The sequence below is a fragment of the Gobio gobio genome, assembly GCF_949357685.1.
Source record: "Gobio gobio genome assembly, chromosome: 22".
NCBI classification, from domain to species: domain Eukaryota; kingdom Metazoa; phylum Chordata; class Actinopteri; order Cypriniformes; family Gobionidae; genus Gobio; species Gobio gobio.
The window spans coordinates 41,366,476-41,379,052 of NC_137118.1; the positions used below are offsets into that span (position 1 = coordinate 41,366,476).

General features: G+C 35.8%; 1 protein-coding gene across 1 annotated transcript in view; it reads left to right on the plus strand.

Annotated features, from left to right (window-relative positions):
- The first annotated feature begins 2,930 nt into the window (after positions 1–2,930).
- slc4a5b (solute carrier family 4 member 5b) overlaps positions 2,931–12,577 on the plus strand; it is a 49,639-nt gene continuing 39,992 nt past the window's right edge. Inside the window, exons 1-3 of the mRNA XM_079804610.1 lie at positions 2,931–3,005; positions 8,981–9,048; positions 9,886–10,086. Of these exons, the coding sequence (XP_079660736.1) occupies positions 8,982–9,048; positions 9,886–10,086 (268 nt within the window). The 5' untranslated portion in view covers positions 2,931–3,005; position 8,981. The remainder of the gene's footprint in view (positions 3,006–8,980; positions 9,049–9,885; positions 10,087–12,577) is intronic.

Consider the following 12,577-nt stretch of genomic DNA (forward strand, 5'->3'; position numbering starts at 1 on the left):
TCTGTCTGTCTGTCTCTCTATCTATCTATCTATCTATCTATCTATCTATCTATCTATCTATCTATCTATCTATCTATCTATCTATCTATCTATCTATCTATCTATCTATCTATCTATCTATCTATCTATCTCTCTCTCTATCTATCTATCTATCTATCTATCTATCTATCTATCTATCTATCTATCTATCTATCTATCTATCTATCTATCTATCTATCTATCTATCTATCTATCTATCTATCTATCTATCAGTCTGTCTGTCTGTCTGTCTGTCTGTCTGTCTGTCTGTCTGTCTGTCTATCTACCTATCTATCAGTCTGTCTGTCTGTCTGTCTGTCTATCATCTATCTGTCTGTCTATCATCTATCTGTCTGTCTGTCTATCATCGATCTGTCTGTCTGTCTGTCTGTGTATCTATTTGTCTGTCTGTCTGTCTGTCTGTCTGTCTGTCTGTCTGTCTGTCTGTCTGTCTGTCTATCTATCTATCAGTCTGTCTGTCTGTCTGTCTGTCTGTCTGTCTATCATCTGTCTGTCTGTCTGTCTGTCTGTCTGTCTATCTACCTATCTATCAGTCTGTCTGTCTATCTATCTGTCTGTCTGTCTGTCTATCTATCTATCTGTCTGTCTGTCTGTCTGTCTGTATCATCTATCTATCTGTCTATCATCTATCTATATGTCTGTCTGTCTGTCTATCATCTATCTGTCTGTCTATCTATCTATATATCTATCTATCTATCTATCTATCTATCTATCTATCTATCTATCTATCTATCTATCTATCTATCTATCTATCTATCTATCTATCTATCTATCTATCTATCTATCTATCTATCTATCTATCGTCTGTCTGTCTATCATCTATCTGTCTGTCCTTGTGTCATTGTGTACAGATAAGAGTCAAATTGCTTAGTCATGTTGTCTAAATAACAGTGTTCTCTGGAGGGATGTTCAGATGTAAACTATGGCTAAAGTCTTGATGACAATTATTGTACATTGTAAAGGTTACACCTTAGTGTATGTGGGAGTTTGATTGCAAGAGACTCGACAAGATTCACATTTGCGCTTTTACTGTTTGTACTGTTCATTGCGATACAGAAAAGGAAAAGACAGCACTGCATAGCACACGGGAAAAAAAGGTAGAATTGTGAACATAGGACAATCTCCTTAGGGAAAACTGTACATGCAGTGCTGTGTGAATTACAGTGCAGTCTTCCTACACCTACAAATTCTCATCCACATCACAACAAATATCTTTAGAACAAAAGTCTAATGGAAATGTTTAGAAATATGCTTGACATATTATGACCACTTGTTCAACCATTTTGCATGTAAAGACTTTTGCTATGAACTAATGCCTAAATGTTGTGGGGGGTGAGACTATTCAACAGAGACCCATTATAATACATTTTGATACAAGATATAATACAAGTATTTAATTACATTTCTTACATCAAAATTATTTGTATAAGATATGACTAATTTTGACTTAAAAAATACCTTGTTTCATATTTTCTTAAATGTGTTCCCACAATGTTCAATAAAGATAAATATTTGTTTTGATTGCACACACTTGACTATAATCATCTATCTATCTATCTATCTATCTATCTATCTATCTATCTATCTATCTATCTATCTATCTATCTATCTATCTATCTATCTATCTATCTATCTATCTATCTATCTATCTATCTATCTATCTATCTATCTATCTATCTATCTATCTATCTATCTGTCTATCTATCTATCTATCTATCTATCTATCTATCTATCGTCTGTCTGTCTGTCTGTCTGTCTGTCTGTCTTTCTATCATCTATCTGTCTGTCTATCATTTATCTGTCTGTCTATCTGTCTGTCTGTCTATCATCTATCTGTCTGTCTGTCTATTTTCTATCTCTGTCTGTCTATCATCTATCTGTCTGTCTGTCTATAATCTATCTGTCTGTCTATCTATCTATCATCTATCTATCTGTCTGTCTGTCTATCTGTCTGTCTATCTATCCATCATCTATCTATCATCTATCTATCTGTCTGTCTATCTGTCTTTCTATCTATCAGTCTGTCTGTCTGTCTGTCTGTCTGTCTGTCTCTCTATCTATCTATCTATCTATCTATCTATCTATCTATCTATCTATCTATCTATCTATCTATCTATCTATCTATCTATCTATCTATCTATCTATCTATCTATCTATCTATCTATCTATCTATCTATCTATCTATCTATCTATCTATCTATCTATCAGTCTGTCTGTCTGTCTGTCTGTCTGTCTGTCTGTCTGTCTATCTGTCTGTCTGTCTGTCTATCTATCCATCATCTATCTATCATCTATCTATCTGTCTGTCTATCTGTCTTTCTATCTATCAGTCTGTCTGTCTGTCTGTCTGTCTGTCTGTCTGTCTGTCTGTCTGTCTGTCTGTCTGTCTGTCTGTCTATCTATCTATCTATCAGTCTGTCTGTCTGTCTGTCTGTCTGTCTGTCTGTCACAAGTGACACAATGATGTGAAGATTGAACAGGTCGTTTTGAGAATTTCAATTCTGATCTGAGAAATGAACCAAAGCGACTGAGAAAAACTGTAATAATGTATCAGTTAAGGTTGAAATTAGCATTAACTTATATTAATAAATGTTGTAGAAGTGCAGTTCATTATTAATTCATCAAGTACCACACGATTGTGAGTTTAGATTTATGTTGAACTATCAGACAATAGCGTGGTTAATTACAAAACAGCCAGCGGGTTGTTCAGGGTGAGCGTGCTGAGTGTGGGTCATTTATTCTACTTCATGTCACATTTCCTGCCATCAAACTGTGTTCAGTGCTGTGCTTATGACCTGAAGCGTTTGACAGTTCAGCCAATCATAAGACAGACATACAGTGATGGATAATCATTGTGATCGGCTGTCTCTATGTGTCTGTTACTGTACAGAGAAACACGGCTGATCTCATCTGATACAGACAGATGCTCATCACACTGGTCATCTCAACACCACTTCTGTAACAAGGTAAGAGTTGCTTCTTTTCATCTTAAAGCTCCTGCAAAATTATTTGAAAAGTAATAGATTTCTTTATCAACATGGTTAATATTAAACGATGACTTTTTGATGCATGGCAAGGCCTAAAAAGATCCAAAAGATCAAGATCTGGTAAAAAAATAATAATTTACAAATCAAATAAATCTATATATATATATAGTCTTAATCGCATTCAAAATAAAAGTTTGTGTTTACATAATATACATGTGTGTGCTGTGTATAATTATTATGTGTATATATATAAATACACACACATGTATATATTTAAGAAATATTTGAATGCATATATTGTATATATATTTATATAATTTACGTTATATATAAATGTTTTATATATAAATAATATACATTTTTGTCTTAAATATATACATAGTAATTATAAAGTACACACATATATTATGTAAACACAAACTTTTTTAGATGCAATTAATCGCTATTAATCGTTTGACAGCACTAATATATACAAATGTTTATATATGGTGTGTGTAATTTCTGAGTCTCCAGCGCCACCCAGTGGAATTACAAAAAAAAATAGTAATTGTTTTCAAACAGGTTTCCAGAATATTTCTGCCATTTAATCAACCAACGAATGGTTTATTTATAGTCTTGGACTTATTATTGTCTTTGTATATTAAAGTGGGATAGGAGAAAGTATTTTAACTTTAAAGAAATGACACACTTCAGCCATAAGATTAAATGGGTCTTTTGATACTGGATCTAAAAAAAAAATTGAGAACTCTTTGTTTAAGAGTCATTTCAAGTGTAAATCTGTGGACATTTTCCCACATGTTTCTCTGTCATATGATCTGAGCCACATCGCGTTCTCCTGCGGATCAATGGCGCTGTCAGTCCTGATTATCTGTTTCAGTTGTTTTCTATCTGGTGTGAAGGACACTGATCATCACATAGTGTTAATTACTGTATTAAATGCCATCTTGCATTACAACACTTCAGCTTGAGTGGCCAACAGATTGATTGTGTAATTAAAATTGCGTTATATTACTGACAGAATTGTATTCGTTTCACACAACAGTGATTTAATAGTTTGTGTTTCTTCATGAAAGAAGCAGGACAGCTGGATTTGAACCTGCTAGTTGTGTGTTGCAAGAACATGCACTGTGCCATGGCTCTCTTTATGGGATTTTTGCAATGCGGATAATGTGAGACACAGCTAGCTACTGCTTCTGAATGTATGAATAAATCAATTATGTGACAGTGTTTGACATAAGAGAGCCGCGTTTGTGTGTGTGCGCTGACAGTGGAAATCCTCCCATAATTATGCCGATGCATTGGGTTTTCCTTTCCCGCCAGCAACAGAGACATTGATCTAATGAAGCTGCAGGTCCACGTGCCACATTGCGCAGGGTTCTTTCAGGTCCTCTTACGGTCACTGACACAGACGTATCCAGTGACCATGCTGGAGGCATTCAAACAACTGGCTGCTATAACGAGCTAAAACAAATAACCTGAACTGTTGAGCACAAATTAGATGTGTGTAAATGCAGTGAGTTGCTTTTCTAACTTGAATTAGGTAGAATGAAATATATGCATAGCTTCCAAAAATTAACTAATCGATATCACCATACTTCCCCAGTTAATCACAGTACATTTAGGACAATTATTTTGTTTTACAAGGTTTCTGAAATGTAATATTTAAGAATGCAAATGTGGCACTATCTTCTTAATTATGCCCTGATTTGCATATATTTCCTAAGCAGAAATCTAAACATTGGATAGAGTCAGGTTAAAAATGTTTGTTTGATTAGAGTTAGGGCCCTATCACACACCCGGCGCAATGTGACGCAAGGCTTGAGGCAAGTGTTTTTTGCTAGTTTCAGCCCGACCGAGTTATCATTTTCACGTCCAGCGCCACCTTGTTTAAATAGCAGATGAACTCGCAGCCATCTGTTCGCTCATGGGCGTGCTGGTCTGAAAACGAGGTGTGTTCAGGCGCATTGTTGGTGCGTTGCTATTTTAAGGAACTGAAAACAACTTTTTTTTTTAAGGCTGCGTTAGTAATTTGTGCCTTTAGGCGGGTACACAACGCGCATACACTCTTCTTATTACACACAGGGACACGCAGCAGCACACAAACATTTTTAAATATTAAAAATAAAAGGATTCCTCTCTGGGGAAGCGTTCAGTCTTTTCTGCTCGCATATTCCGCCATGTAAATAGCAATCCGTCATGGTGCAAACTAGGGATGCAACAATACAGTTAGTCCACGGTTCAATACATACTTCGGTTTTTGACCACGGTTTTCAGTTCGGTTCGGTTCTGATGGCTTGTCTCATCAGTTTTTTGCTATTCTATTTTTAAGCGACAGGAACAGCAAGAGGTTAAGGAGAAAAAAATACTATTTTTTATTGCAATACTCTTTCTTTATTTTACTTAAAAAAATTAAAAACCTTACTTGTACAAAGAAACCCTTGTACACATTCCTAGTGCATTGTATAATATAAAATAAATATATATAAAGATTTACACTGGCAGCTCAGAGCAGTACAGGAGCATTTAAGTATGAAATTGAATGAATAAATGTAAAAATAAAACACTACATATAGACTTCACTATAAAATATACATTGATTCTTATTAAAGCTACTGTATTAGTTTTTCAGTCAAGAGCAGTGAGTGGTTTTCTATTTGTCTTTTGTTGTTGTATTAACATTAAAGGGATAGTTCGCTCAAAAATGAAAATTCTTTTATCGAGAAATGAATACAGGTTTAGAACAATATTAGAGTGAGTAAATAATGACATAATTTTAGAGGTGAACTGTCCCTTAAAGGACAGCGTGTTCACTAGGCTGGGCTGCTGTCAATTTAGAGGTCTTTCAATAAGACCTGCGTGCATCTAATATACAGACACGCCGATTTTACTTTCACTTTAAACATAACCGACTGTGTTTATGTTAACCTTGTGTGTATTTGACAGTATTAGCGCAGTAAGACGACTACTTCGCCTAATCGCGTGTTTGACAGGCGTATAGTGCGCGCTCGGAAAAGCACATGTTAAAACCGTGCATAAGCACGTGAATGAAATGTTTAACCGGCAAGACTGTAAAACGCATGCATATAATGAACTTTCGTGATTGTGAATAACTAGTGTTCCGTGAGTATAACTCTACCACTAACGTGTGATGTGAATGTATGTCGCCTTGTTCAGTATATTGGGATGGAGGCAAATGATAGAATATGTAGAAAAATAATTAATTAAATGCAAAACCGACGCAATTCACAAGCGCGTATTGAACCGTGAATGCCGTACCGAACGGTTCAATATTATATTGAGAATTGTGGCATCCCTAGTGCAAATGCAAATCAAGCGTATAGGGTCAGTTCTGGCAGGTCACGTTACTCAAGCTCGCATCAGCTGACTGTCAGCTGATCATGTCTACCTATAGGACGTCTATCACAGCATACATACATAAGCTCCTTCAGTACTATCAGTAGCTATTGTGTTTCTCCAGAACTCATTTACCCTCCTCCATCCCCAGCTCCTCCTCTCGTCCAGTCAGGATTTGGTATTCTGATTCCCCTTGAATCAGACTAAATTCCCGACTTTAATGATATCTGCAAATACATTATGTTGGTTCTGTTCTGTTTACCCTAAGGGGGGTTATTGATGCTCTTATCCAGAGGCTGCATGGATGCGCAGGGAGTTCTTGCCCAGAATAGAACCATACCGCCAATCCAAACTGTATGCTAATAGCCAATCAATCATCTTTGACGATAGTGGTCCTGACAGAACTATCATGAAACTCTCATTACCATATCTGAATTTCAGCTCCAGATCTTCCTCAGCACTTGATACACAGTGATACGAACAGTAACAATGGCGTTGGTTTGGAAGTGCGTGCAAATTGGATTTGCTTTTGCAGCACAGATAACAGCGTCTTATTGACATGTCAACAACACAAACCAAACTCTTCCAGTCTCAGCTACAAATATAGCTGCAAGCAGCAATACTGGGGCGAAGCGCAAATAAGAAGAAAAGACAAGCCAAAATGGCTGGAAGTGTCAGACCAACTGCAGCAATGAGCAATTAAACACATTTTAAGATGATTTTAGGCAAAAAGGCTGAAAAATGCATTGTAGTCTATGGGAATTTCATGTTTTGTTCTATTATAGCACCACCAAGAGGCACAATCCTACCATTTTTTATGTGTCCTCGGAGTGAGCCCATACATGTGTGTGTCAATTTTGGTGAAAATATCTCATTTCGTTTTGGAGTTATAGACATTTATATGAAAAAAACTGTAAAAAATGACTGACACCTGACTTTGATTGGATTTTACTACCCCTTACTATAAATATTTTGCCATTAGGGAAATTGCACTTAGCTATCGACCTATGTTTCCGAACTTCTGACGCTGGTTTCGTCTCGATCGGACTAGCGGTTTCGAAGATATCAGCTAAAGTTTTATAAGCGCTAAATTTCAACGCTGCACAAACCATATGCAAATCTGGTATTGCTGGACTCGGCAAGGATTCAGGAGACAAAAAAAGTTACTCCCGTGAAAATAAGTCATCCACACCCAAAGTTATAATCGTTTGAAAAAAAAATCATCCACTAGCTGGTGCTGTTTTGAAACTTCTCAGGCTCTTTCAGGGCATCGTGCTAATGACCTATACCGAGTTTTGTAACAATCCGTTTATGCGTTCATAAAATACAGCATTTTAGCACATAATTCAAAATGTCCGACAGCCAAAATGGCTGATATGGTAAAATTGTATATCAGACTCGGCATGGCGTCCTGAATCTAATGATATCACTTTTTTTTTTTTTTTTGGACAAACGGTTCAGAAGTTATAAGCAAAAATAGCAATTTTTCGTATATCCGGACCAGTAGGTGGCGCTGCGCCGAAACGCTGCATGTTGCCTCAGGTCATGCTTGTGATGAAATGTACCAAGTTTGGTTTGAATACGATAAAACGTTGCGGAGATATAGCCATAAGTGTATTTTCGCAACCGCTATGTAAAATTTGTTCGTGCATTTATCAAAAACAATTTGACGAATCAACTTGAATTCCATATCTTTTTGTCAGCATGGTCTTGAGATGATCTGGTTAAATTTTTTTGAAAATTGGAGCAACGGCCTAGGACGAGTTCACAAAAGTAGGTTTTTCGGTTAATAAAAAATGGTGGGAAAATTATTAAGACGGAAAATGACGTCATAGGGCAATCGAATTTGCTTGAGCCAAGGAATCAGAGGAAGAATTTTGTTTCTAGCCATTATGGTTCAAAAGTTATTAGCAAAAATATGAGTCAAACTTTGGACAGGTGGTGGTGCTAGAGGGATTGTTTTAGAGACTCCAAAATTGGTGTGGTTAATGTTGGGCCAGTCCTCTATCTTTCCCGCAAATGGTTCTATGGGCTGCCATAGACTTCAATGGCGGAATAATAATAATAAGAAATCTAACGGTTTCAATAGGTGCCTTCGCACCTTCGGTGCTTGGCCCCTAACTACAGTGTTTTGAGGGCGGGTCAAAGTAAACGTTGTTCACGGGCAGCCAATGAAGATCACAGACAGGCATTATGCAAATTTGTTATAAACCTACGTAGGTTTGTAACAGGAAGAGAGGATGGAATTACTGACGGCTCATTTCAGCAGTTCAGAATCGATTCTTTCTTAGACAATAATTTCATTTATTGTGCACTTTGATCTTTTGACGTTTACACTTACAGACAGCTATATTACACTGCATGAAAGGTCATATTTGAATATGGGTTAAATATATTAATTTAAATCTACTGACTAAAATAGATAAAGTGTAATAAAATACTTAAACTATGTCTTTTAGATGTTTTCTTACCTCTAATCTGAAAGACGATAATTCATACAAGTAAAATAGACCAAAATCTCAAAATTGACCAATTTTTCCTGTACTGTCTTGCCTTAATAGTACATCTTTTATTCTACTCTCTCTTTTTTTTCCTATCAGGATGGACCATGACTCGCATGGCAGCAGGAGAAGTGGTCACCGCAGCAGACACAATGCGGATGAGGATGGTGAGAGGATGGTTATTTCTATTCTATTTCTATTTTAGGATTGCTTTTATTTGAATATTCATTTTATCATTTGTATTTAAAGTGTGTTGTTTTCTCTGTTTTATGTGAGCTTGTAAAGCGCTTTGAGAGCCACTTTTAAAGGCGCTATATAAAATAAATGTATTATTATTATGGTTATTTCTTAGCAAATGTATCTGACCTACAAACCAATTTTTCATAAACAAACGAATTAAATCATTTTTCTTTACTGTTTTCTTTCCAATGATCAAAATGTACAATAATTTTTTACAATTTTATTAATATAATTTTTTTTAAGTATTTGTCACAGAAAGGTATATAACATATAGTGAAGTGACTCATTTTTGGAATTTGTCTTCTGCATTTAACCCATCCAAGATAGTGCACACAAATTAGAAACAGTGAGTAGTGAAAACACACACTCACTGCAAACTGTGGACACACACACGGAGCAGTGGGTAGCCATTTGCTGCAGTGCCTGGGGTAGCGTTTGGGGTTATTGAGGATCCTGCCGGTATGGAGAATCGAACCCATGACCTTCAGGTTACAAGGCCTAACCATTAGGCCACAAGTGCCCCAAATATGTGTGGCAGCACAGTGGCTCAGTAGTTGCCACTGTTGCCTCACAGCAAAAATGGTCCCTTGTTCGAGCCCTTTCTGTGTGCAGTTTGCATGTTCTCCCCATATCTGTGTGGGTTTCCTCCGGATGCTTCAGTTTCCCAAGACATGCAGTGTCTTTGTGCTTGTGTGAGAGACCTGTGATGGACTGGCAATCTTTCCAGGGTAGTAACTCACAGGTTTTTCATTTTCTGATTTTAGAGTCAGTCTACATTGGCGTCCCAGTGCCACGGAGCTACAGAAGGAAGCGCAGACATCACAGGCACACGTCACGGCATTCCCACGATCGTGAAGGCCAGGAGAAACACCACAACCGTCATGAACATCAGGATCGAGAGGAAACGTGTGATGCAGATGAAGGGGAGCAGGATTCAAACGAGCTCTCTGACATCAACTCCATTAGTAAGCTTCTCTTAACCAGTTATTATTATGTTGACATCACAAAAAAGTTCTAGTTTCTATCAAAATACAATTTAATATGGTTCAATGTTATTTTAGTATCAGTGAGATACTATTATAGTTTTTTATAGACTATTTTTTGCAACTCTTATTAATTTACAAGTGTATTAGAAGACTTGGATAGGTTAGGGTTGGTAGAATAAGTTGGCATGTACTTCCAAAGGTACTAATGGTCTGTTGAATGTATGTTGGGGAATCAGAATAAAGTGTTAGCAGATATTAGGCTCTCTAGTACTCTAATAACTGCTAGTTGACATATAGTTGCAAAGTTACTTATAGTTAGTAGAATATCTAAAGTGGACCATCGAAGTAAAGTGTTACCTAGTTTCTTTTTAATATTTTGAATTGGTTTTTATTTTTGTATTCTCCTTTTTCATTTTAAATTTAATTAACATTTTAGCAATTTTGTGTGTTTTTACATTTACATTACATTAATGCATTTGGCAGACGCTTTTATCCAAAGCGACTTACATTGCATTCAAGGTACACATTGTTTTCTAAATTTTTGTCAGTTTTTGCTTTCCCTGGGAATCGAACCCACGACATTGGCGTTGCTAGCGCCACGCTCTACTGTTTGAGCTACAGTTTTTGTCATTTTTATTAGGGCTTGAGCACCAAGGTGTGAGGTGTGTGAATTGCTCCATTTATTATTATTATTTTGTTTTTAATATGCTATTTATTATATATATATATATATATATATATATATATATATATATATATATATATATATATATATATATATATATATATATATATATATATATAATTTTTTTTTTTTTTTTTTTTTTTTTTTTTTGTATAGTTTTTTAGTACATTGAGTTAAACTGAATTCAAATGAAAACTTTTGCTTTGGCAACTAGCTGAAATAAAATAAAAAACAGAGGGAGAAACTAACTAGATAATTGACAGGACACAGAACAACAGAACAAACTCAATCAGGAACCATAGAAACAAACAGGGAGAGAACGGAACTGAACTAATCAACATGAACAAATAAACTCAAAACAGAACCTAACCATGACAACATATTCACCCCTTTTCACAAGATGTAATATACATTTCTAATGTCCCCAGAATGTGTCTGTGAAGTTTCAGCTCAAAATACCCCCCAGATCACTTATTATAGCTTGTCAAATTTGCCCCTCTTTGGATGTGAGGAAAAACGTGCAGTTTTTGTGTGTCCCTTTAAATGCAAATGAGCTGCTTCTTCCCGCCCCCCTTCCAGAAGAGAGCAGATCCTTTACTTTAGCTTTGGATACTCCGTAAACAATAAAACAAATCTCACTCAGACAAATAACCAGTTGTGGAGTGCAGACTTGTATGTTTTAACCTGAGTTGGACACAGATGGAGAAACTGAGGAAGAGGTTGCAACTTTTAGACTGCACGTTTTTGAATGGCTAGTGGATACATTTATGTAACGTTAGTTGTTGTGTTGTGGAGTTACATTGATTCAACTCATCGACAAGTCTCTACATTCAGAGACTATAGTAACTTTAGCCATATTAGCCATACAACATTCTAGAAAGCTCATTCAGAAAGGAAACTACTCTTACGTAGGAGTTGGGTGGAAATATGAAACAGCGCGTTATGAGAGATTAATAATGATTGATGGGGATTATATAAAAAAAATTTGTTTCCATTATAGGCAGGTTGTTTACACACACCAGGGCCGTGCAGAGAGTTCTTCAGGGGCAGGGGCTCAAATAATGTAAAAAAGGGGCAATATATATCCTTATGCTCATCAAGCCTGCATTTATTTAATCAAAAATACAGGAAAAAAAAGTAGCCTAATATTGTGAAATATTATTACAATATGTTCTTTTTAACTTTTTATTAATCCAACAATCTTGAAAAGAGTATAACAGTTTCCATAATTGACATTAAATCCTCATATTAGAATGATTTCTGAATGATCATGTGATACTATGCAGAAAATCCAGCTGTGATCACAGGAATAAATTATATTTTAAATTATTTTAAAATAGAAAACCATTATTTTAATATATTTCACAATATTGCTGTTTTTTATCAAATAAATGCAGGCTTGAAGAACATAAGAGACTTCTTTCATAATGCTGCATAATATTAAAAAATGTTAACATTAATATAATAAAGTCCTTTCACGTAACCTGTAACGTTAGGTGCCGGTGGCACTTGGGTTTTGTTAACTTTGATAGTTTCATGAAATAGTAAACGGTGTATCAATATACATAAATACAAGTGAATTTAACACTTACCATTAATGCGACTTTTGCTGCTGTGGTTTTGTACTGTGATTTGTTTGTTGTCAGTTAAAATCCATTTTGTCAGTGACGCAATTCATAAAATGAGACAAACCGCAGGAAATCGTTCCACAAACGTGAGTTTGTCTGTCCATGTAATTTTCAACCGATTTATGAATAAGAACAGAAAATTACCGCTCCACTTCAC